Below are 25,713 nucleotides of genomic sequence, written 5' to 3'. Positions count from 1 at the left end.
ATAAATTGATTATAAATTGGTATGTTATCTTTTCTTTAAGAATTTCGTAGCAAAATATATTTTGTAATCTTCAAACTTTTCTCCCCGTGTATCTCTGCATTTAAGGAACGGACTCGACCCATATGCGAAAAGCCGCAAAATTGAGGGAAATTAACCTAGGCGGCGACGGCGACGTCGACATCCACTGCTGCGGTCGCTTGCCTCGAATATACAGGGATCCGAATCCGAGCCCGAATCCGAATCCGAATCCCGGTCTGGAGCCGCATTGGAATCCAAAATCCGAATCGTCCGCTTAATTGCAGCGTTGTGGCAACGCCAGCAAACCGGAAAGAATGGCGACAACGATTGCCAATCGGATTGGCCGCAATCAGAGGTGACTCAAGTTAGGCTTAACACAGATAGTGCACAAATGGTAAGTGAGTGCCATAAAATGTGCAAGTAAAAATAGTCTCATTTGTTGAATTCTAAATCAAACAAAAGATTACATTTTTTTGGAATCGTGAGTAAATTTTGTACCTTCAAGGTAGTTTTCTTAACCGCAGGTTAAAATAAAAATGTACAAATATAAATTGTGGTACAACATACTAGCTTTTATTTTGTTAAATAATTAGGAACAACATATCTTTTATTTTAACATTTCTCGGAACATCTTACAGCTTAAATTTTGTTAAGGCTACAAAAGGGACCCTAGTTACTTGGCTGTCAAATCAAGTGAAGTAATTCAAGTAAATATAAAAATGTATTAAAACTTAGCATAAACTATAATCTAAGTTACAGATAATTTATTTCCCCTACACAAAATTTAAACTTAGTTCGTCGGCTTAAACCATTTTTAGCTGAAGTTTTTTTAAGGGTTGCAAAAAGTACCCTAGGTACATATGCCATACATTAAACTTTAAAACTAGGCCTAGGTCTAGTCTGTACTAAAACTCAAGTCACACATAGTTTATGTCCCAAGAAGGGATTAAAAAATACATAACTTGAATTAAGGTAACGAAAAATAGGTACAGTTTCAAAGCTGAGCTTTGGACCCCACAAGTTTGATATTTTCTGTCCAAAAATCTGTAAAAGAGCCAAGGCGTCAGCGCTGATCGACGGACCGCAGTCGCCGTCGCCGTCGCCGTCGCCGGCCGCCGCCTGGCTCCGCCGCTCGGTTTCAGTTTGCTTCGAGCGCTGGAACGTGAAAGTCGACGACGGAGGGCTAACGTTGCGGATGAAAACTGCGATCCGAGCTGGGAGATTTTGAAAAGCGCAGGCGTGCAACGGCTTTTGTGTCCGCTATTCCGAGTGTCCTCTATTCCGAGTGCTTTTTTTTCGAGTGTAGTGGCGGAGTGGAGCAAAATCAAACGCATTTCGCGCATAATTCGTGGAATTTTACACATTGTAAATTCAGTTATTGTGCAAGTTGAGTTCTGGCTAATCGCTAAACAGTCCCTTGCTGTGCGGCCAACAGTTGAGAATTATAATGCAGCCACATTGAGCGGGCGCACGGCAAACAAAACTCAGAAACAACATCCCAGAGTCAACAGCAATTACAAGGCACTAGTCGGAGGAAGAGGTGAGCAAATATTTCCATCCATTTGTTGTTCCTTCGTTTTCGGTTGCCTGATTTTTGGTTTATTTTGCTTCGCTGATTTTTTCGGCGTTGCAAAAAATACCTCGACTATGGTGCACAGAAAATAATTTTAAATCGTCTTAAGGCAACTTAAGAAAGCCAAAGCTAGGTGGGAGATGATAATTTGAATGGTACAAATTGAGAAGAGGAAGCTCTCCTCTTGATGTAATAGATATAAGTTTATCTCTTAGATATTTTGGAATATTCGTTTGAAAATAGTTTGTATATCTTTGTATTTTCAATTTGAATATTAAAGGATGGTAAAATAAAAACCAAAGATTCTGGCTTTGTTTATTTTAGGTATAAAGTAGTCGATCCATGAACCTAAAAAATCTTACATTTGGGGCCATTTATCTCTATATTCTATATAAGAGAAGAATATGGTGAGCGAAGGTTCCGTACATTCAAGAACTCCAGAGATCTCCCACCACAAGGGCTCCCCTTTTCTGCCAGTGTGCCTATCCCAGCTGGCACACACACGAACACCTAGGCATAACCTCATTAAAGTTGTCGCTGTTGCTGTCCTCATTTATCCGGACTCCAAGAGCTGGAGCTCGGAGCTCGGAGCTCGGAGCTCGGAGCCGCGGACTCAAACTCTGAGCCGTCTTCGATTATTGAGCCGTTTGACTTTTTCCCAACTTCCAGCGAACCTGTTGGCCCCACTGGCAAAACGACAAAGCCAAAAAAACCTACAGAAAATATATACAAAACTGGGGAAAAAAGCGTAAAATGAATAAAAAACCGAACAAAATGAAAACATGCTCTGGTCAGCCTCTAGAAATATGCGAGTGTCTGCTTCGAGCTCTTTTCTCTTCTCGGGGGCTCTGGGTTTTTGTGTTTTGAATTTTTTGCGCCTCTGCACTGGGCACTCGACTATCGGCACTCGCAGGCCCATAAAGCCCGTAAAGTGCAGTACAACCGCGGCTGCCGTCCATATACTTGACCTATCCGAACCGGGCTTCTGGGGGCACAGTGGTCGGCAGTCCGGCCGAGCTGCTTTCTGGGCTGGGCAGTTGCACTTGGCCTTAAATCGCTTTATTTTCCCAGAAAAGATCTCATTTGCTCGGTCGGAATCGAGCGATTTTGCTGTCCAGGGGTAATAGTAGTAGAAACATAGTGGTTGACACAGTAACTACAATGCTTTACATTTTATTCGAGTTTTTTAAGGTTGACCCCAACATTGGTTAAATAAAAAGTAAATCTAGTTTATATACTATGCCAGATTTTTGAAAGTTCAGACATTTTTGTAATTAAAGGTATTTAACCTTTAAATTGTAGTTTTCCTTCAGTGCTTGAATAAAATCATAAACTTAACCCTTATGAATAGTATGTATATTGTTATTTACTAACATTTAAATATTTTTTATTAAACTTTTAAAACCCGATTAAATGCCCAACAGTTGAGGCGCAATTTGCCGCGATTACAGCCCAGTTTTTTCGCGTGCACTCTGCCTGGGGTTGAGAGCAATTTTCGTTTGGATCTGGCCCCTCCTCGAGCCCCCTTAAAAATTATTATTACTCTGCCGCATCATTATCGCCGCGCTTGAAATCTAATTTCTGCCCGGCCACAATTTGCCACACGATTTTGTTTTGTCTTATTTCATTTTCTTTGTTGCGGCTCCGAGAGGAATTGAAAGTGCGCGCGCATGCGCAATTAAGGCCAAGTGCGCGCAAAAACCAAATTCACAAGCAGACAGAAAAAGTCATCTGGCAGGAAAATACACAAAAAAGGCCATAAAAAGAGGCAACTGAAGGCTAAGGAGCACAAATTCACTTTTCAGCTCAGGCAGGAAGGGGGCGGCGATGAGATGCGGAGATGCGATGGGGGAAGCAAAGCGAAAAGTATCTGCCAGAACCCGGCGGAGCGTTCCGAAAGCCAGTTGGGGAAAATCCAGCGCATACAGGTTATAAAGATTTATGATCACTCTTGATACCGGCCATCCAATGTAGGTGAGGCTCAGGTGAAAGAAGATAACGTGGCTCAGAGCCGCCGGATGAGTTGGTCCGAGCCGAAGTCGGAGCCACACAGCTAGGCCCACTTGGATCCAGGTCACCACTGCGGCGAGTGCCACTTGGAAAACCGCCGTTTCTTCGCTAGATCGACTGGCATCGCGATCCTGGGACTGCCGATTTTACCCAACTAATTAAGCGATCTGTTACCCCTCAGAGTATGTTGAATATTACTATTAAAAGCGCTCCATTCAGCACTTTGGGCCCTTGACAATGATTGATGGGCTAAACTGTTTGGGGAATGGGGTCAGACTATGGGCCGCACAAGGAAATACTTTCATTAATTTACTATTACTTTCGCGACCGATTAATTTGCGTGGGCGGTTTGGCCAAAGTGTGTGAGCTAATGAGCTTGTGGATGTGCAGGCACCTACCTTTCCTACGAACTTGGTCACGCCCTCGCCATAAAGGTTACTCTCCTGCCTTTTCTACCCGGCTACGAGTACGCAGAGTTATCTCTCGTGATTCACTGGCTCGAGTCGTGTTGCAATCATTATGTATTCAAACAAATAGATTGCACTTTGTGTGCAAACGTTGGCCAATAGATCACATTAATGACTGCCTAATTGGCAGTCGACGCGAAGTGGTGGTAAAAGAGCAAGTACGGGGCTGTTTTAAACCCAACCAGGACTTGTTCTACCTTACAATTTGATGTTTTCTGATTTTAAGACAACACTAGCGCTGATTCAGTTGACACTCAACCTTGGTGATCTCACTAACCTTTACCTAGCCAACCAGCTTATAAAGGTGCCATAACACAACATTTTTGTAAGCTTTAGAATAGCGAACTCTCCTGAAAACAGTAAAAACAATTCAATTCACCACTGCAGTGCATTAGTTTGCCACAACTCCATCTCATTGCACCTTCAGTGAGCTGTTTGTTCACCTTCTTATCACATTGCATTTAATTATCCACTTCGCTTGCGGATTTTCCCACCACTCATTCGGCATTCAGTCGTGTTTTTGCATTTCCCCCTCTGGAAAAACGTATAATTTCTTAGCCAGTAATCTTGAAAGCGGGAAAAATAAAAACAATTACCGAGGCAGATAGCTCATTAATAACTTGCATGGCAAAAGGCATTTTGATTTCGCGTCGAGCATTTTTTGTTACGGTTAGTGTCGGAATAACTATTCATGAGACCTAAACGGGTTGCCGCTCGGTGCTTTCTACACGGCGAGTGGAAAAATATAACAAATACTCCCACAGCGGGTCCAAGTCCACAGCCAAGACCATCCATCTAGCCATCTATAACTTGGGTCTCTCAAGTGCTTCAATGGGCCGTGAATGCGGGCTGCCAAAAATCGACAAAAATAATAATAACAAAAGTTACGCGAAGAATGGTTTTGTGGAGCTCTTTCTATATATAGCCAGGAGGCGGCTTTGTAGGCCCAATTGACCTTAAAGTGTGCCCTGGCGTTGGCGTAATGTTTCAAAATTCTCGAATAATTTAGGCAAATATTTTGGGCCAGCTTGTTTGGCTTTTGACCACATTTGGCCAGCATGCAAAGCGGGTTTGACGATGGCTTTGTTTTTCCCCTTTTCTGTTTTCGGTCAATTAACCTGTGATATCCGGCCAGCAAGCGGCCCGGGCAATTACGAATGCAGAGCAGCTCCGAGTGGTCGTGCCACATGCCACATGCCGCATGCCGCATGCGAGCTTTCACTGATCCAGCCAAGCACAACTGGCCGGCTCGGACTCTGATCCTAGCTCCGAGATCTCTCAGCACACCGTAAGCCCCAAAGAAAGACGTGGGCGAACTTTCCCACGTCCGAGGAGGGCGGGGGCACTGCACGGAGCGAAAAAGGGGTGGTCAAGTACCTAAGTTGTGCGAAAAAGAACAACTATCAGGACTATAACTATGACGGCATTACCAATGTAACATATCATTCATATATGAATTTTAGTTAATGAAAAACAAGCTTCAAGAATGTTGTGATGAAATATAGGGAAGGGAACAAAACTCTTTACAAATATTTTGACAATGTATTGTACACTGTTGGGATAAGAAAAAAAAATCTATCAAAGTTAGTTTAATTATGTAATGTTCTTAGGTAAGTAGGAATATCCCGAGAAATTGTTTCTTAAATTATCATAACGTATACATTTCTTTTACCACTTGCCTAAACCTTGTGATAGAGCCTAATCATTTGACCACATTCCAACTATCAATTCTTATCCGAAATAAACCGCCTGCCCCATTTTATTCCAAATGTACTTGGTTTTCAGTGCCCCAAAGCCCCGTCACGCTTCGTTTTGCTGATCTGGCAAATGCCGAAAAGCAAGCAGATACACAAATTTCACAAGTATCAATAGATGTGTGGTGTTACTTCAGCACACTGCTCCCGGGCGCACATCAGCAACACAGCAACATCAGCAAAAACTCAAAATGTGGCAGCCACAGCGGATTCGCTGGGAATGGAGCCCGAGACCCGAAAGGGTGGAGTGACGGGTCCCGGGCTCCAGAGCCTCGCCAAAAAGTTCTCAGCCCCGGATCTTGACTGCACCTTTCACTTGTGGCGGAAATGCACGGAGAGAAATTGGCCTGCCCCAGTGAGGTTGGGAACATGAAGATGATCTTAAAAATAGAAACAAGTTAACCACATAATAATTATATTTGTGATTTTGATCCTAAAGTTACAATTAATTAAAATAAGAGAAATGTTTTAATGCTTTGGTTTCTAAAACATAGTTAGTTTCCGTCGATCCTGTGGCTTGAGGTCTTGACTTCCCTTTTTTGTCCATATTTTCAAGTTCTTTCCCAGAGCGTTTCTCAGTGTACTCGGGGCTATGAGATTTTTCTGCGGGGGATTGGCAGTGAGAACCGAGAGCTTGGGCCCCATAAATGGCGGGGGAGTGGCAGGAAAGGGGGCAACCAACGTTTAGAACCATGTTTTCCCTCCAAAAGTCGGAGAGTTGTACCGCAGATAAGTCTGCTTACGTGATCCGAGCTGCGTTGGCTCTTGGTCCGAAATTTCCTGCTCATAAGCACGGCCCAAGGTCACTGGGTACACTGATTTTGAATCATTTATGGGGGCCACGCCCGAGTCCGAAGAAAACAATGGGTTTTGTGTGAAATGCGCCTGGATTGCGGCCGAGGATTTTGGATTTCAATACCGGTGTGGGGCCCCTTTCCGGCTTTCTCGTGGGCCCAAAAATGCATAATCCATATATCGCAATCGTCGTCGTCACAGCCAAATGCATCGCTGCCCGCTGACCTTTTGCAATAATCGAAAGCGAGCGATGCGGTGCCGAAAGAAAACCGAAATTTCCCAATCAAAAAACTCAAAATCGAAGCGCTGGAAACCTGAAATGCATAGCGGTCTCACTTGGATTGCGTCTAAATGAAAACTCAGTGTATAATAATGGCGGCCTGGCCAAAGATGATGGCGAAGAAAAGAAAAGTTAGGCTTTCGTCACGCTTATACAATTTTTGTTTACGATTCGGTTTCTGTATCGTCTGTCGGCCGCGACTGCGCAATGCTCCACAGCCATGCCATCCAGAGCACCGATCCCAGCTCCCGCCACCAAGTTCGATCCGTTTCCAGCTTCGACTGCAATTATCTCGCCCGGCCGTTGTCCAAATGAATTCAATTAAAAATCCACATTCGACAATAAATAACCCCGCCGCGGCGGCATTTGCACTGTGCTATGTGTGCCATACTTAAGCTCGTACTTCGGCGCACTTTGAGATACCCGAGCGAGTGCAAAAGCCAGCAAAGTGGCAGGAAAAATGCTAAGCGGAAAGTAAACAAAACAACGCTGAAGTCGCACTGCACAGTGGGCCGAGAGCAGGCGGAAATTGTACGGGTGACTCACGGGTTCTTGGGCAAGTGCATGTACATGGGGTTTGAGCTTTCAGGGGCCAGAATAAGTTACCAGGAGGTTTTTTGAACTTGCCTATTTAAAAGAATGTATTTTACATCAATTAATTGATTTAGGTTTGGATAAAAGTATGATATAAATTGTATACATTATAAAATGTATGATTCTTTATTGAGTTTACGAAATACATTAGGAATAAAGCAATAAAATAATAGGGAATGTGTAAATTTTGTTTATTATTGTAGGAACTACAACTATAACTTAGAAGAATACTCTACACTGCCTATAGCTTTGTGTTATAGATCCCACCTAAGTATTTTATCGGAAATCTTCTGGTATTTTAAACATACCAGGTACAAAGAAGAACGCCCATGCCCTCCGCTGTGTGGCAATATTTCAGATAAAATCTAAGAGCGATATTGTATCTGGAAAACGGTTCCATTTCAGGTTGCCCAACGACCAAGGGGGGCAAACAAAATCGATTGTAGTGCCGGGCGGTGACACTATTTCACCCACCCGAAAGGCTATCTTATCGCCGGGTGCATTCAACTTGGCTCCGATTCTGACCACTGTGCCTCCTGTGTATGTGTATCTGCTGGGTGTATATAAATCGAAGGCAGTTAGCTCTCAGTATGCATAAACTGCGAACTGGCGAGCGTGGGAAAAAGCATTGGCTAATCTCGGACCCCACCAAGTTTGACCAGTTGGCTTTGGTTTCGGCTCGGACCTGGGATTTCGGCTGTGGCTCTGCCCGCGGATGGGGATGACGTCCGGAGATTTCCCCGTTGCAGCGCACATTACTCATACGCCGCGTGGCGTTCTCGGCGAAGGGTCAAGGGACTCGGCCTTTGGCGCAGAGCCGCGATATCGATACGCGGATCTGTTGTTATGATCCGGCCTGCCTCCAAAGACTTTCATTCATAGAAACTTTCAAAAAGCACAGCGAAGACAATGGGAAACAGCAACAGACTCGAAATAACTTCCAAGTGACCATCAAGAACTGGCCGCGAAAACGGGTTTCTGGCGTTCGGCTCTTGGGTTTTGGCCATATTTTTCTTATTTTTCGTATTTCTCCGCATCGTATCTCTCCGCACCCTGGCAGAATACAATTTTGCAGATACATTTCGCAGGCAATCTAACAGTTGGCTGCTAATGTGATTTGTGAATGTTCCGACGTGTATTTCGTATTTCGCAAGGCGAAGTAAATAAATTACATTGGCAGTTTAACGACGTCGTCTTGCCGTTGGAAATTGTCGCCGATCGGCGGCTTTGTTTGAGTCTAAGATTTCCAGGCCGGTTGCAGCAGGGCCCGAGCCCCTCGAGCCCCCTGTCCCCAGCAAATTACTGGCCATTTAACAAGCCAATAGACACAGAGCCGGGCACACAATGGCCACACAAAGATACAAAGATAAAAGACACTGCAAGCTACTCTACAGCTGGGAACGAAATTATAGGGCTAAGCTGGCAGTCGGAGTTACGAGCTATTCTACATTCGAAACAATGTGTTTCATTAAGAGAGAATGGTATTGGGAAGTAGATCATTTATCTAATGATTCCCTAAAAACCCATTACTCTAAGTATCTATATTTTGGGGTGAATACAAGGAAGTATCTCATATTTGCAAGACCATCGTAGGATACATGTCTCCATCAATCCTCTTTTCTTATAAGACCTTCATAAGATACTTTACTAAACACAATCACTTGCTATATGCTCCCAACATTATTTTCCGCTGTTTTTGTGCTATTTTCGCGATGCGAACTGCACTTGGTTAGATACGTGGTCATGTGGCACACACAGCCCGCCGCCGATGAGCTTCAATGGCTCGCGATCGCTTGATTGACAGTTAGCCAACCGTTTCGACTTAATACAAGTGTTTAACAGTTAGCCGGCGTGGAAACAGCGAGAGATACCTGCCGCCAAGGAAACGCTGCCATGGGAAGCCACTGTCGCCGGTGGGGGTTGCACAAGCCGCACTTATCGCCGATATCTGGAGCAATGGAACCTGTTCCAGCGCTGATAAAACAACAATCGGCGCTGCCAGCACAAGTGCGCTCTCGGTTCCGGGAAGCAGGAAACTAGTAATGAACGGGGGCACTTTAATGGACCCACTGCCTTCTGAGTCCACTCCACGGCCTCCGGTCGCTTCATGGAGTCGGCCCATCGTTGGAGGGGTCATCGGAGAATGAAGTGTGGTATTTAAATATCAACCGAAGAAACTATCCCAATTCAAATGAATACTGCATTCAAAACGATAATGTAATAAGGAATTTCACTTTAAGGTTCGGCTGGTTAAAGACTGTTTGGAAATTGGCCTAATTGATAGCCTGACAAGCTAAAAATGTTTAACTCAACGCTTAGGCTCATCGCCCTGTGTGGGCACTTGTGACACTTAACCTCAGTTGTTACTCATTTCAGGCAAATTGCCAGTGCTTGCGAAACGTTTGTCACTCCGAAACCTGGCCAAACACACAGCGCACGCACCTCTGACCCTCACCCGAAAAGCGTGAACTTTAGTGTCTGTAATTCACTCAAAAGTGGCAAAATTGTGCGAAGCCCCCGCCATAAATAAGTACAGAGCCCTCTCTGCCTCGAAGGCAAAAGACATTTCGGTGACCTTAACCTTAGCCGCAATCCGAGCCTTTTCTCCGGAGCCGGGGAGAGGGGCGCAGAGTTCGGCAAGAGATGTGCGAGAAGAACGCAATGAACGGCGGCAGGCTGGAAACCTGTTGCGCAGAACCTTACAAGTGCCCCGCGATCTCGGCCCGAACGAGCTGGCCCGCACGGACAGATGGAAACGGTTGTAGAAATATGGGTCGTGCGACAAGAAATGAGAAAGTGGCAGTGAGCCGTGGATCCGCGGATCGCGGACCGTTAGAATCGACTTTATGAATGCAAGTCTTGGGCTTGGCCAGCGCAGATCGAAGAGCCACTAATGGCAGCGGGCTCTGGAGGGGCCGGACCCTCCTCTCCGTCCCCGCAGAGTGGGCCTGCCCATGCTCCGCCAGTGGAGTGCCAAACGGAACGATACGATGTTGACAAACAGCCCCAGAGAATGTGCCCGCCGCTGCTAGAAGAATCGAGAAGAGGCAGGAGAAAGACTGGCGGAAGACCCCAACTCTCTGGGAAAACCAGAACCAACTACATCTGACTTGGCTGCAGTTCCTCTTCAATCATCTACAGTGCCCCCAGAATCATTTGCAAAATCAGTTCTGCATCCAAGAGCCCAGTTTTCGGGGTGGTCGTTTAGAGAAAGGCCAGAGAAAATATAGATTGTAATGCCAAATCAATTTTAAGTTGGGAACATATCATCAGGGGTGTTCAAGGAATGTAACTAGGGTCTGAGAATATCGTGCGTAAATGTGTATCCTTGGATTATAATATCCAAATAACTGTGTTTTATACTATAATTACCCAACAAGACTTCTCCTAAGTTAAAGAATGATGACTCTTGACTCTCGAGCTTGAGCACCTGTCTGTGTTACCTTCTATTCTTCTACTTTCTATAATATCTTATAGCAAGTATATCTGGCTTAGGCTGATAAATTGGACACCCATTAATTTAGTCACTCGCCTCCTTCGCCTTTGTCTTATTCATTTAACTGCCAATAAGACAAGGTCACCAGTTGAGGAAACGACTGGCGGGTGAGAACTCTTGGGATTGCAAAGACAAGTAGGAGAGACTAGTTGAAAGGTGACCTAGACATAAGATTAGAAATAGATCGGGCTTTGTTTAAACACTCAAAGTTCTTATTAAATTCTCAAAGTTATTATTAATTATATTCTTAAATTTAGTATTTTTTGTTTACTAAAAACTCTTTTGTACCCTTTTCCACTGCAGTGACCACCTCGGCACCAGGATGTCGGCTGCCACGCACATGGCAATGCCGGCTCACGCCGTCGTCCCGCCGCCCGGAACGCCCCCTGTGCTGGGGGGCAGCGGGTGCTCCAATCTCAGCCTGCCGGCGGGCAAGCGCGGCCACAAGCGCAGCGTTTCGCTGGAGAACAACGCCCCGCTGGCGCTGCGGAGCACGCCCAGCCTGGGCCAGTCCTCGCTGGGATCGCCCCTGCTGCAGTTTGGCCAGGGCGCCAATCCGGGGGCAGGCCACTCGCAGGCCTTCCACACGGGCACCCTGAAGTCCCGCCAGGAGCAGCGCAGGCTGAGCCAGAAGTTCGGGAGCCACAGCAACCTGGACGACGAGGGCGTGGGCATCGGAGTGGGCGGGGGCATGGGCCTCCAGATGCGCAGCAAGTTCCAGAACATCCGTCAGATGTTCGAGCTCAGTCGCAGCTGCGTGGGCGGCGGGGGCGGTGGCTCTGGCGGCGGAGGGTGTGGCGACGGCCGGGGAGGCGGGGCCGAGGAGGAGGCGATGCAATCACTGCCGGCAACACTGCCGCAGCAGCAGAGGCGGACCACGCCCATCGCCGGCGGAAGTCGCCCGCAGCAACAGCAACTGGGCGAGGCGGAACAGGTGAGGCCCTCGAAAGTACACAGAGAAAAAGTTTTGAATACCTATGATTTAATTAATTTTCGTTTAACTTCGAGAACTGTTTTTTTTTTAATTTAATCTATTTTAAATATAGCTTTCGAACTAACTCTGAAGATTATTTTGCAAATGGTACAAAATCGTAGTGGGCTGAGGAATTTAAAAGATTGACAATTTAAATATATTTAAATTCATAATTAATACGCCAATTTTAACAACTATTTATTATTAGAAAAACCAAACATTTTTATAATAAAATTTAAAATCTATATGACCTTTTTTATTTAAGAACATTTTTAATAGTAATGATAATTTCTAAGTATGGATATTTAATATAATCTGTGACCTTAGATATACAGCGCTTGTGGCTCTTATTTTTCCAACTATGTATTACATTATTTTAATGAAATTTAGCGTACAATGCTTCTGACCTTATTGTTGGCATTAACTGATTTGAATTTCCAGACCAGCGGCAGCTTTCTGCGACCGATCGCCTTCAAGCCCATTCCGTTCGAGCCGGACTATCGCATCGCCTGCCAGCAGCAGCAGCAGCACCAGCAGCAACTTCAGTTGCAACAGCAGCAGCAGCAACTCCAGCAGCAACACCAGGCGCTGCCACTGCCGGCGGAGGGCGGGCCGGCGGGGGGCGGGGCCGAGCGGTACGGCTACGGATCGACTCCGTCACTCGCTCCACTGCCCCCCGCATCAGCCCAGAAGTTTGGCAGTGAGTAGCAGTTAACATTCCGCTTTATCTAGATTAAATGCTCACTTGACATTGGGGGCACTTCTAGGCGATACATTATAAATTATCTACGAAGTGAAGTGAATCTTGCCGACAGGTTGGCTAAAATATAGTATTTGTGGCAAAAACACACACAAAAGAAAACGTTCAAATAAATTTGATATTAAAAAGGCCCCACAATAACAATACTAGCATTCCCGTTCTTTCAAATTTCCCATTCTGGAAACCATTGAAATTAGGGTAAAATCGAACATGCAAATAGACCAAAATTTTGACTCTCGTAAAAAATAAATATATAAATGTAAAATATAAAAGAATTCAAACACCATTTCAAAAAGGTATCCTACATCCAAATCGGGATCCTATAACAAAAGTTATGAAAGTTAGAAACGTAGTTTTGGGTCTCCCTTCTGGAAACCATTGAAATTAGGTTAAATCGAGCATGAGAATGGGCTAAAATTTTGAACCTCGTCAAAAATAAATATTTAAATGTAGAATATTAGAGAATTCAAACACAAATTCAAAAAGGTATCCCACTTCCAAATCGAGATCATATACCAAAAGTTATGGCATTTTGAAGTGCAGTTTTGAGTACCCCTTCTGATAACCATTGAAATTAGGTTAAAATCGAGCATGAGAATGGGCTAAAATTTTAAACCTCGTAAAAAAGAAATATTTGAATGTAAAATATTAGAGAATACAAACACAAGTTCAAAAAGGTATCCCACTTCCAAATCGGGATCATATACCAAAAGTTATGGAATTTTGAAGTGCAGTTTTGAGTACCCCTTCTGATAACCATTGAAATTAGGTTAAAATCGAGCATGAGAATGGACTAAAATTTTGACCCTCGTAAAAAAGAAATATTTGAATGTAGAATATTAGAGAATTCAAACACAAGTTCAAAAAGGTATCCCACTTCCAAATCGAGATCATATACCAAAAGTTATGGAATTTTGAAGTGCAGTTTTGAGTACCCCTTCTGATAACCATTGAAATTAGGTTAAAATCGAGCATGAGAATGGGCTAAAATTTTAAACCTCCTAAAAAAGAAATATTTGAATGTAAAATATTAGAGAATACAAACACAAGTTCAAAAAGGTATCCCACTTCCAAATCGGGATCATATACCAAAAGTTATGGAATTTTGAAATGCAGTTTTGAGTACCCCTTCTGATAACCATTGAAATTAGGTTAAAATCGAGCATGAGAATGGGCTAAAATTTTAAACCTCGTAAAAAAGAAATATTTGAATGTAAAATATTAGAGAATACAAATACAAGTTCAAAAAGGTATCCCACTTCCAAATCGGGATCATATACCAAAAGTTATGGAATTTTGAAGTGCAGTTTTGAGTACCCCTTCTGATAACCATTGAAATTAGGTTAAAATCGAGCATGAGAATGGGCTAAAATTTTAAACCTCGTAAAAAAGAAATATTTGAATGTAAAATATTAGAGAATACAAACACAAGTTCAAAAAGGTATCCCACTTCCAAATCGAGATCATATACCAAAAGTTATGGCATTTTGAAGTGCAGTTTTGAGTACCCCTTCTGGAAACCATTGAAATTACGGAAAAATCGAACATGCAAATGGACCAAAATTTTGACCCTCGTAAAAATAGAATATTTGAATGTAGAATATTAGAGAATTCAAACACAAGTTCAAAAAGGTATCCCACTTCCAAATCGAGATCATATACCAAAAGTTATGGCATTTTGAAGTGCAGTTTTGAGTACCCCTCTGGAAACCATTGAAATTAGGTTAAAATCGAGCATGAGAATGGGCTAAAATTTTAAACCTCGTAAAAAAGAAATATTTGAATGTAGAATATTAGAGAATTCAAACACAAGTTCAAAAAGGTATCCCACTTTCAAATCGACATCATATACCAAAAGTTATGGAATTTTGAAGTGCAGTTTTGAGTACCCCTCTGGAAACCATGGAAGTTAGGTTAAAATCGAGCATGAGAATGGGCTAAAATTTTGAACCTCGTAAAAAAGAAATATTTGAATGTAGAATGTTAGAGAATACAAACACAGGTTCAAAAAGGTATTCCACTTCCAATTCAGGATCCTTAACTATTGTAATGGAATTCAGAACTTCAGGTTTGGTTTCCCTTTCTAAAAGGTACTTATTACCATTTCTGGTTCGTATGACGAACCTTAAAGTTATTATAAAAAGGTGTTTAAAAAGTATTTAAGCTGATGCGGATATATTTTGAATAAAAGGTACCACCGATCTGCGACACCTGGCCGCTCGGCGACGCAATCATCGTCTGCTGCAGCGCTGCAGCAACGAGGATGCCCTGACCCTAGACCTCCTGAGCACAGGGAGCCACGACAGACCCGATGGGGCCAGCAGGTTAGCACCACATAACAAGCTATAAATATCTGTATTTATATAGCATAATCTGCAGCAAGAGCAGCGGCACAGTGGTGGGCAGCAGCGACCTGACGCCCTCGCCCTCGGACTCGGGGATCTCGGAACTGGAGGCCGCTCTGAAGGACCGCGACTCGGAGCTGTCGTACCTGCGCCAGGCCATGGAGCACAATGAGAAAGTAATTTTCCAAGTCCAAAAGGTTAAGCAGGCAGCGCGGCCCGCCCTCCGAGCCCCTGATTCTGATGCGTTTCTTATTTTTTTTCATATTTTATATCCATTTTCGATCAGGACAAGGAGGTGTACTGGGAGCACGAGACGCAGCGGCTGCGGCTCTTCTACGAGGGCCAGCAGCGCGAGTGCCAGCTGAAGCTGCGCAAGATGGAGCAGCTCCTGGGGCTGCAGCAGTTCCAGCTGAAGCAGCACAAGCTGCGCCAGTCGGAGCAGGTGCATCGGCTGCAGCAGCAGCTCGACCTGGCCCGGGACGCCAGCCAAGGGCTGCAGCAGCAGGTGGACGCACTGCGTCACCAGCTGGAGGACAGCGAGTGGCGTGTCTGCGAGCGCAACGGGGAGATAGCTTTACTCAAAACGCAGCTCAAGGAGGCGCATGTATGTTTCAATGCCTACAAGGACGTTGACCAGTAATTAAGGGATTTTCACATTTCCTTTCAGCTGGAAATCAACATGAAGGATCATGCGATTGTCAGCCTGAAGCACAGCAGCAACAGGAGCAGCAGCACCAGCAACAGCAAGTCCTGCGAAACAACCACAAGCCAAAGTCAACCAAAGCAGCAGGCGAAGGAGGAACAGCAGCAGCAGCAGCAACAGCAGCAACAGCAGCAACAGCAGCAGGAATTGCAACAGCAACTTCAGCAGCATCATAGCCAACAGCAACAACTGAATCATCAACAACAGCAGCAATTTCAGCAGCAGCAACAGCAACAGAAGCAGCAGCAACAGCAACAGAAGGAACAACATCAGCAACCCAATCAACAGCAGCAACAGCAGCAGGAACTGCAACAGCAAATGCAGCAATTTCAGCAGCAGGAACAGCAACAGAAGCAAGAGCAACAGAAGCAAGAGCAGCATCAGCAACAGCAGCAACTGAAACACAGCCAGCAGCAACGCAAGCCTCCCAACCAGCCTGACCAGCAGCAGCTGCAGAAGATCATCACCCTGAAGGATCAGGTGATCGGAGCCTTGACCAGCGAGCTGGCAAAGTTGCGCAAGGAGCTCTCCGACCTGGCCATTGCCCATGAGTACGGCGAGGAGCCGTGTGGCCGCTACACTCGCCTCAAGCAGCAGCTGGACAACCTGAACGAGATCTGCCAGAAGACACGAAAGTACACCACTTCATCTGCATCCATGACCGCATCTCCTGCAGTTCCGGCTGCCAGCCAGGAGCTGCCGCTGCCCAAGCTGGATGTGCTGGTGCAGCGATTGCAGCTGGACCAGGGACAGGCTCCGCAGCAAACGCTGGACACCCTGATCGAGGAGTCGACCACGTATGCCGAGGACATAGCCAAGCTGCGGCAGAAGCTGGACGACTTCCGGCTGAACCTGGAGCTGGAGAAGCGCCAGTGGTGCGCCGAGAAGGACAAGGTCCTGGGCTACCAGAAGCAGCTGCAGGCCCACTACATCCACATGTACCAGAAGCTGCGCTGCCTGGACACCAGCCAGGGAGGAGCACCCGGCGGCGCAGTGGAGGCCACCAATGGCAACTGATGGGTGTTCTAGGAGGATCAGGCTAGGGTGCTATCGCCACCGGGGCAAAATACTAGGGATCAAGGAAAACAAGTCTTTGAAGTGCACCTCTTTGCAACAGCTGTTTTCAAAGTAATACCGTTGTGCACAACAAAACATTTTGGTCAAATTCATCAATATAGTTAATGGTCAATTTGACCAGCGAAATAGTTACTCTCCCAGCAACAAAATACACACAATTTACCATTTCATGGTGAATACGTAACTATCCGTATTGGTAAATTTCGCCCATACACTTTTAGTGTGCTTTAAAAAATGTTTAAAAATATTTATAATATCTTTCCGGTGGTAAACATACTTAATCACAATCTAATTGCTTTACTTTTTGACTAGAACATAACTATAAGAGTTTATAGTAATGTTCTACATTCGCATAAAATTATTTAAATTTAGGAGCTTTTGATTGTTTTTAACAACTGACTTGTCTCCGAGTACCTGGCAATTAAAAAAAAAACATTTCTAAAGATTTGCAAGTTATTTTGAACTCAGCTGTTGAAAAACACAGCCCTATCAGATCTGTGTTTTAAAAATGTGCCCAAATTATAAATGTTGTTCAGTTTCACTAAAACTTTTTTATAGCCCCAAAATAGTACGGTTACCCACGGCAAAGAAATCCATACATGGGATTCATTTTAAAATAACTTGCGCTTTAAAAAAGTCAACACAAACGTTTTAGTAGGGTGACAACCCTACCCCCCCTTATAGATGTCGTAGTACGAACTCTTCTCCTAAGTGACCAGTGAGCTTCCACACTTTCCTCCCCTGGGCGATAAATAACACACGATTTCCGATATTACTGGAGTTGATATATACAGAACTCTATCAAATATTTATACAAAATATGCATATTTAATTTTTTTGTTTTTAATATTTTACAATATATATATGTATACTTTTAATTTATTAAATGTAATTATAAACGAGAAAAAAAAACATTTGTGATTTCGCATGTTGAATATAATAATATATATTGATACATATATATATGTCGTTCCATTGTGTATATGCAATACAACTTGATGGTAATGAAATAACACGATTTTGTTTTATTTATGAGGACCAGCGCTACAGACAATGTGCAGGATCAATAAATGGTAAATGACTCAGCTGGAGGCTAAATATAAAGTATATGTATTTGGTAATTAAAAAAAATAAAAAAAAGTATATAAGTTAATCGTTACTCGTAGATTACATAGTATGCTTAATGCAAAGGCCTGTCCTGGGGTCAGCGTCTTGTCAAGATCAGGTCTACTAACTGTGTAAGACTAAGGTAGATCGATTTGTTTGAGACAAAAACATAGGTAAACATAATCATTATAAGAAAACAAATAATAAAATGATAGGCTTAATTTGGACGGTTATCAAATTAAAAAATATTCTATTGCGACAAACTAAAAGGTACTCGTGATGGGGTAATCTTTAAGAAATCAAGAAGTATTTACTCCAAGGCAAAATGTCAATTTCGAAAGTTCTGTTTCTTAGAATTTCGTTTGATCAACTTGTTTATCTTACTTGCCTACCAAGAAAATTACAATGCAAAAACGTATGATCGCTGTTCGCCTTCCGAATGGCTACAGAAGTTCAAAGTTAGGTTGAGAAAAATTTTTAAATTTTTTACAAAAGAAAATGTTTTAACAAAAATTAATCATTTTCGTTTCAAGAAAATAGTTTTTTGAAAAAAACATGTGCCAATATGACAGCCTTCTTATAGAGAAAATATACGCAAGCAAGTGCTTCCTTCTTGTTTCTTGCGGGTTGAATACAAAGTGATTTTTGTTATAAGATTATACAAAATGATGTTACAAAATGGTGTCAGTTTCGAAGTTACGCCCGATATACGAACAGTAGCCTTGGCTCTTGGGATTACTTGCTCCTCCAATGGTTTTAGGTCAAACAAATCGCTCCACAACACACACACTCTTCTCTTTTGGCAGTCGCACACACTCATTCGCTCTTATATGTATGTATAGCTATGGAGGGATCCTGGGATGGCCATCCTGTCTAGGCGCACTCCTCCACATAGGTGGCCGGGAAGATGCCGACGTGGTTGCGCAGGGCGCCCAGCCACCAGCCGTCGTCCTGCTTGGCATGCACCTCGATGATGTCGCCGGGACTCAGTTCCAGCTCGTCGTAGAGCTTCGGGGTGTAGCTATACAGGGCCTTGCAGCGCCCCAATATCGGACCGGATCCGTCCTTCTGCAGATCCTGCGCATTCTGATAGAAATGCTGCGTCTGCATTTGCGCCTTGATGGCTCCATTCTGCAGCTGCGGTGGCTTCTCCGGCTCCTCATCCTCGTCCTGCGAGCTGAACTCATCGAAATCAGAGTCCTGCTGATTGGATCCACCGTCCGCCTGGCCCCGATCGTTGTGATGGTGATGGTGATTATTATGATGGCCATCCTGGAGATTGGCCAGAGTTTTGGACTTAACGGAGGCGGCCACCGCGGCATTTGTGGTCGAGATTATCTTTGGTTGGCTGGTGTAGTTGGTCTCAATGTTGCTCTTGCTTCGGTTGAACTGCTTCACCACCGAGCTTATGTCCGTGCAGGAGCCGTTGCTGTTGTTGTTGCTATTGCTGCTGCTGTGCAGGTGGGAGCAGTGCTCCTCGGGGAGCTCATCCTCGTGGTTAGCGGTTATATCGGTGACATCGCTCGCCAGCATGCTGGTCGATTGCTGCGTCTGCGACTTGTCGTTGTTCTTAAGCCAGTTGGGTACCTTCAGGATGCTCTGCTGCAGTCCAGTGCGGTCACGGGTGATCTGGGAGGAGATTGCATTACAATTTCGTTTTGGAATGATTTACAAATGGCTAAGACAGAAAATAATATTTCTAATGGGTAATCCAAACCCACCTGAATGTGCTGGGCCAGTGGGTGCGTGGTCCTGGGCTTGTGGTCCAGCTCCAAAAGGGCAGAGTGCAGCTTGAGTCGGGCGCCCTCCAAGTAGGTCAGCATGGAGCGGATCTGCAAAGGACCACATTTGGTTAAATCTTCCATAAATGCCGAGAAAAATAGGAGACCCACGTGATAGAGTTTGTCGGTAATGTTCTGATGGTCCTGGTGGTTGAGCGATTGCGAGAGGCCCCTCAATCCATCGCGAGATCTGCGCTCGCGCTCCAGATCCGTCTTGACCAGCTGGAGCAGCTTGATCAGGGCGTGCTTGCGTCGCTCACGGTTCATGGCCAGCGTGGTGTGCTCGCAGTAAAAGTCCGGGAGCAGTTGCTCACTGGGTCCCTCCGAGTTGCGGCGAATGTGGCGCACCACCTGCATGTCCTTGGCCACATTGCAGGCCTCCAGCTGCGGCTGCAGGCGGGTGTTCAGTCCCCCCAGGATCGGATTCATGTCCGAGATGAGACGGGCGTACTGCTGGGCAAAGTTGTGCATGTTGCCCAGCCTCTGCTGCTCGCTGCTCTGCAATTGGGCGCTTCCCCGGAGCACGGCCATCTCCCAGTCCACACGGGCACGCTCCGCCCGCACGCACAGGGTGTAGTATTCGACATCCGCCCGCTTCACAGCCTCCTCGGCCTTCTTGCGCTTGTTGTCCAGCTTGACGCAATCCTTCTCCGCCGACTTGAGCTCCTTCTCGGCGGCCTGCTTGTTGGGTCCCTGGTGGAGCAGGGCGATCGATGGGGACTTCTGGATGCGCACGTCCAGCATTGCGTCCTGCAGCTTCTCGTTCTCGCGCGCCGCCGTGTGGGAGGCCTTCTTGGCCTTGGCCTCGCTGGCCCGCCATTCGCCCAGGACACGGGCCGCCTTGTCTACATTGCTCTCCACCTGAGGATTGGGGATTACATATATATTTAGATATGTTATTTGGCACTTCTTAGAACCACTTACCGCTTTGCGCGCCTTGTGGTGCCCTTCGACGACGCTCTTGAGCGGCTTGACCAGCTCATCCGTGAGCGAAGCAGCCAGCTGGCGATGGATGTCGCTGCGGCTCTCCATCTCCGTAGCCACGCCGCGCCAGGCGTCGGCCACGCTCCCGGGGATCTCCCGGCCGGCCTTGTTCAGCTTGCTGGCCAGCTTCGACAGCGACTTGGAATAGATCAGCTCCGAGTCGGCTCTAAAAGGGGTAAAAATAAGTAAATATCATATTTTGTAGTTATTGATTTAGCAAATACATATTCTATTTTGCAGTATTTTAATATTTTTCATTACTTTTCCTTATAAACTTACCTCTCTTGCAGGACGAAAATGAGCTCCTTGGAGAAGTCGCCTCCCTGCTTCACATATCGCCGGAGTTCCTCGAAGCCGTTCTGTCCCTGTTTCGGATACCAAATAGTACTATTAGTAAGTCGATTTTACCGCAGACAAGCCCGCCCCGATAACACCCCCAGACCAACAACAACTACGTGGACCTGTACCTCATCCTTGAACCGCTTGGCATTCGGCGACAGATCCTCCTCACTGTTTCGGTGCGACACGGACGACTCCATTTCGGTGCGTTCGGTGACATCCTCGCAGCTCTCGGTCACTTCGCGGCGACTTCGCTCGGGCGACATGGACGTACGACTGGCGTCCGCCGTCGACTGGTTCAGATTGCTCCGCGACTGGGCCAGACGCTTGAGGGGCGTCTGCTGACGCACTACCTCCTTGATCTTGGTTCCCTCCTCGCCCAGCCAGTGCTTCATGCCGTGCCAGCCCTTGCGCAGCTTTTCCTTGTTGTGATTGAAATTTATCAGCGACTGATTCTTGTTCTTCAGCAGGGTGATCCTGCGCTCGCTCGGTTTCAATTGATCCCGGTGGGTGCAGTACTCCAGATCGATCTCCTTGCCAAACTCCTCCGTTTCGTTGATCTGCCGGGTCAGCTCCTGCAGCTCGTCAATGGACACGAATAAGTTCTGGGGGTTCAGACTCTGGTAGCTAACTGACTTCAGGTCGAAGTCGTACTCCCCATTGCTGCTGCTGCAGGCCAAACTCGGATGGGATCCCTGGCGGGAGCTGTGGCGGGAACTCAGCTGAGAGTGGGAGTTTAGCTGGAACGAGTCCAGGCTCTTGAAATGCGGCTGTTGGGCCAGAAAGCCCCCATTCGGTATGGGTGACCGCTCTGCGGATGGCTTCACCGCCAGCTGATTCTCCTTGTTATCACTGGCCGCCAGACTGAGTACGCTGGCCCCATAGAGCTCCGGCAACTGGGGCAGATTCATGTCCACCACCCCCAGGTGGGCCGGGGCCGTAACATTCATGTCCAACGCCACCGAGTTGGACTTCTGCATGTAGACCATCAGTTCGCTGCGATGCAGATTCTGCACCGACTGCCATTGCTTTTGCTGACGGCCACGTGGTCGTCGCATTGGAACTTGCAAGACAGCGGGTACTGGGGTCTTAGGGCGCTTCACCTCTTGGGAAACCAGGAGAACCTCTTTGGGTTTCTGTTCCTCAGCCTGATGTTTTGGGGTCTCAAATAGCTCCGGCTCCTCCAGATCCTCGTCTACATTCTTGAGATCTTTCTTCTCCACCTGGTGTGGTTTCTCAGAATCGTTGGGATACTCTGGATCCTCGGCGTTCTTGGTAACCATAGGATCGTCGGGATATTTGGGATTCTCCCGGATGGCCTTTTCCTCTGCGTCCTGGCAGTCATCCCTCTGCATTTCCTGCGGACTGCTCCTGGCGTCCACAAACTCATCCTCATCCGAACTCCTGGGCGTCAGGGTCCTCACAACATTGGAGTTTAGGGCGATGCCACCGCCAATCTGCTTGAGTCTCGCCTCCGTGACATCAAAACGATCCGTATCGAGAGTGGTGGTGGATATCAAGATCGGAGCTCCGATCTCCAGGCGATGATCCTCTGAATGAGTGCCGGTCATGTCATAACTACCGGTATGGATTTTCCTAGGCGAAACAGCATTATCGCCGGTATTATTCGATGGATTCGGATTCAGGTTCATACTGCCGAGATTGCGTCGCCCCAGCTTGTTTCCCAGCCCCGAGTAACGCTTGATCCTGTTCAGAAATCCCTTGGCTCCGCCACTGGGATTGTTGTTGTTTCCGACATTGTTATTATTGTTGGCATTATCCGCTTGAGGTAAATCGGCCGTGGCGGCAGTATCTTTGCCGCCCAGCTTGACTTTGTGCACCCGCAGGTGATTCATCTTGGAAGGTTCCTTTGAAGGTTCCTTTGAAGGTTTCTTTGAAGGTTCCTTTGAAGGTTCCTTTGAAGGTTCCTTTGAAGGTTCCTTTGAGGGTTCCTTTGAAGGTTCCTTTGAAGGTTTCTTTGAAGGTTCCTTTGAAGGTTCCTTTGAAGGTTTCTTAGAAGGTTCCTTTGAAGGTTCCTTTGAGGGTTCCTTTGAAGGTTCCTTTGAGGGTTCCTTTGAAGGCTCTTTTGGAGGTTTCTTTGCAGGTTCCTTTGAAGTCTTCTTGAATGGCCACTTGGAAGGCCACCAGGAAGAATCCTTGGAAGGCTCCTTTGACGGCTCCTTTGGTCCCTCCTTTGGCTGCTTCTTAGACTGCTCTATAGGCTGCTCCTTAGGCTGCTCTTTAGGCTGCTCTTTAGGCTGCTCTTTAGGCTGCTCTTTAGGGTGCTCCTTAGGCTGCTCTTTAGACTGCTCCTTAGGCTGCTCCTTTGCCGTCTCCTCTGGCGACTTTTTTGGATGCTCCTTACGCTGCTCCTTAGGCTGCTCCTTTGGCGGCTCCTCTGGCGACTCCTTTGACGGCTCCTCTGGCGACTCCTTTGACGGCTCCTCCGGCGACTCCTTTGGCGGCTTCTCTGGCGGCTCCTTTGGCGGCTCCTTTAGCTGCTCCTTTGGCTGCTCCCTTGGCTGCCCAGTTGACGGCTGTTTTGCCGGCTGGTTCGACGGCTGTTCGATTTATGACACAAAAAAACATTACACACAAATTCCTATTCGAAAACTTGCACTCTCGTTCGCGTGTGTTAGTGTGCGTGCGGGAGTGCGTGTGCGTTTACAAGAGAAGGGGGGCGAGTGGGGCAAAGAGAGGAGACGCTAGCCAGAGCAGCAACAACAACTGGTGCAGGCGAAGGAATTCGGAAAAGGGGGAGAGCAAACCGAGCCGCTTCTAATCGGCAAGAGAACCTCAAAAAGCGCGCGAGAGTCGACCTGGAAGTGACGCTTGTCGACGGGAAAGTTTCCGTTCCTTTTTGGAAACATTAACAGTTATACATATATACTACTTCGGGTTTTAACAATTAATTTGTATCGATATTTTAATATTACGCCTTAAAAAGGTCACTTTGTTTGCACCTTTAATCAAGTGAAGTGCTGCTTAATCAAGTGAAGCTATGTACATAAAGGAATTCTCTGGCAGAAAATCGACAAACAAAAGCTAAATGTTTTTAAAGTTCTCACTAGAAGTGCATTTTTTATGATTTTGAACTTCAGCGAATGATTGTATTATGTATGTATGTTTATATGTTAATAATGCGTTGCTTGCAATTATCAATACACACCAAATAGTTTGTAACGGAACTTGTAACGGCACTTCTAGCTTACGCCTTACTCTAAGATTTTCAGTTATCCTTTAAACTGCATATGTGTAACGGGATTTGTATATAACGACTTAAATGTGTCACTTTGATTGCAGCTTTAACTACACACTTAAGACAGGCCTCAATAAACAAGAAATGCTCAAAAAACACTTAAAAGTTCTTGTAAGAAATTATGCGAATTTTTGACATATGTATGTAAGTTAAAAAATGCACTCCATGGCATTCACATTTTCACGCCACGAAGTGTACAAAATTTTATTTTAAAAAATTTAAAAAATTTTTTGTATCACTTTTAAAGAAATAACCGATAGCTTCTCATTTAAAAAATATACCTTTATGTATCTAAATTTCAGCATCTTGAACACCTTTCATTGAGGAAGAACTACGACTTAGTGAAAACGCCCTACTTTAGTTACAATGTTACTGGAAACTATTTCCACTGGAATTGCATTCCCTAAAAATAGGTAATGCGCAATATCAAAACCGTTATACCCTTGATACCCTATAGTAAGTTAGGCAGGTGATGTTCACCTACATATGTATGTATGTTGTGTGTGCATAAAGCACACAGATAACATAAACACACCGAACATAGAAAGGAAGAAGGGGAGAAGGAGAAGGAATGGGTGAGTGACTCAAGAAAGGTGTGAAGAGTCAGGTGTGGAGAGGGGAGAGGCGAAAGAGAAGGGAGCTGGGCCTCAACTTCTAGTGAACCCTGACCCTCCCTCCCACTCCACACTCCACACAAGGCGGAGGCCTTTCCTCTCCCTCCCCCTCTTTTCCCATCTCTTTGCTCCAGTTCGCGATGCAGGTAGAGATTACAAAACGGCTTGTGACTCAAAGGGGGATCAGGGGGGCAATGCGAGGGCGGGGAAGGGAGGATTGGAGAAAAGAGGAGCGGTGGTTGCTGGAAGGAGAGGGCGAAGCAGAAGAGACGGACGCACAAATCGCTGCGTTGGCCACTGGAATAAAAGGAAACAAAACCGAAGACTGCCAAGTCGCCGCCCGTGGCGCCCCCATCGACTGCGACGCCGGCAGCGACGTCTGCCTGTCTCCTTTTCTGTTTTGTGTCTGGCCGATCGAGTGTGCCCACACAGCGGCGCCCAAGTTTATAGAAATGGTTAAAAAACAAATCAATTTTAATATAAATTTAAAAAATATTTTTTATAATTTTCTTGATAACTTTGCATTTGCAACGGTCTTACATTTTTTGACTTTTTTTAAATAAACCAATTTATGTAGAGTGAAGAAAATAACTATTGTGATTTCCGTCAGTACAGTGTGAAACCCATTAGATCAATTGTTAACCTCTATGGTGGGGGCCTTTTATGATCACTTCGTTCCGCTGCTGTTCGTCTTCTTCCTCGCCATGCCCAGTCATTCCGTGTCGGTAATTATATAAATCATTTATTTATGAACTATTTACTTTCGAGTTAAGTCAGATAATGG

At 45.6% G+C, this 25,713-nt stretch overlaps 2 protein-coding genes across 7 annotated transcripts in view; one reads left to right on the top strand and one right to left on the bottom strand.

Annotated features, from left to right (window-relative positions):
* The first annotated feature begins 1,179 nt into the window (after positions 1-1,179).
* LOC108023407 (putative mediator of RNA polymerase II transcription subunit 12) lies at positions 1,180-17,719 on the top strand. 3 transcript variants are annotated; one of them, XM_050888599.1, is made up of 7 exons: positions 1,180-1,558; positions 11,291-11,921; positions 12,402-12,660; positions 14,912-15,044; positions 15,100-15,241; positions 15,352-15,669; positions 15,733-17,719. In XM_050888599.1, exons 2-7 carry the CDS (start codon positions 11,310-11,312, stop codon positions 16,783-16,785), a joined length of 2,517 nt encoding a protein of 838 aa, XP_050744556.1. In that variant the 5' UTR covers positions 1,180-1,558; positions 11,291-11,309; the 3' UTR covers positions 16,786-17,719. The 3 variants fall into 3 exon arrangements, with proteins under 3 accessions (XP_050744556.1, XP_050744553.1, XP_050744555.1); XM_050888596.1 differs by having other exon boundaries at positions 15,100-15,262; XM_050888598.1 differs by lacking the exon at positions 1,180-1,558 and having other exon boundaries at positions 11,158-11,921; positions 15,100-15,262.
* Positions 17,652-25,713, bottom strand: part of LOC108023406 (nostrin) — a 26,500-nt gene continuing 18,438 nt past the window's right edge. For 2 of the 4 annotated variants that reach the window (XM_017092862.3, XM_017092864.3), the window contains 5 exons: positions 20,997-21,082; positions 20,658-20,883; positions 19,845-20,594; positions 19,674-19,784; positions 17,652-19,581 (listed from right to left, as the gene is read on the bottom strand). In XM_017092862.3, coding sequence (XP_016948351.1) covers positions 18,826-19,581; positions 19,674-19,784; positions 19,845-20,594; positions 20,658-20,883; positions 20,997-21,082 — 1,929 coding nt within the window. In that variant the 3' untranslated portion in view covers positions 17,652-18,825. Of the gene's footprint in view, positions 19,582-19,673; positions 19,785-19,844; positions 20,595-20,657; positions 20,884-20,996; positions 21,083-21,184; positions 24,446-25,713 lie in introns of those variants that run through there. The other 2 variants (XM_050888594.1, XM_017092861.3) reach the window with 2 other exon arrangements.

The sequence above is a fragment of the Drosophila biarmipes genome, chromosome X (genome assembly GCF_025231255.1).
Source record: "Drosophila biarmipes strain raj3 chromosome X, RU_DBia_V1.1, whole genome shotgun sequence".
Taxonomy (NCBI): Eukaryota; Metazoa; Arthropoda; class Insecta; order Diptera; family Drosophilidae; genus Drosophila; species Drosophila biarmipes.
Note: the sequence above shows the minus strand (reverse complement) of the source record. Positions and strands in the feature narration are given on the sequence as shown.

Coding starts and splice junctions, on each gene's coding strand:
- LOC108023407 (XM_050888596.1), top strand. CDS start 11,310: ATGTCGGCTGCCACGCACATGGCAATGCCGGCTCACGCCGTCGTCCCG. Junction 12,661..14,911: donor ATCAGCCCAGAAGTTTGGCA/GTGAGTAGCAGT, acceptor TTTGAATAAAAG/GTACCACCGATCTGCGACAC. Junction 15,045..15,099: donor AGACCCGATGGGGCCAGCAG/GTTAGCACCACA, acceptor CATAATCTGCAG/CAAGAGCAGCGGCACAGTGG.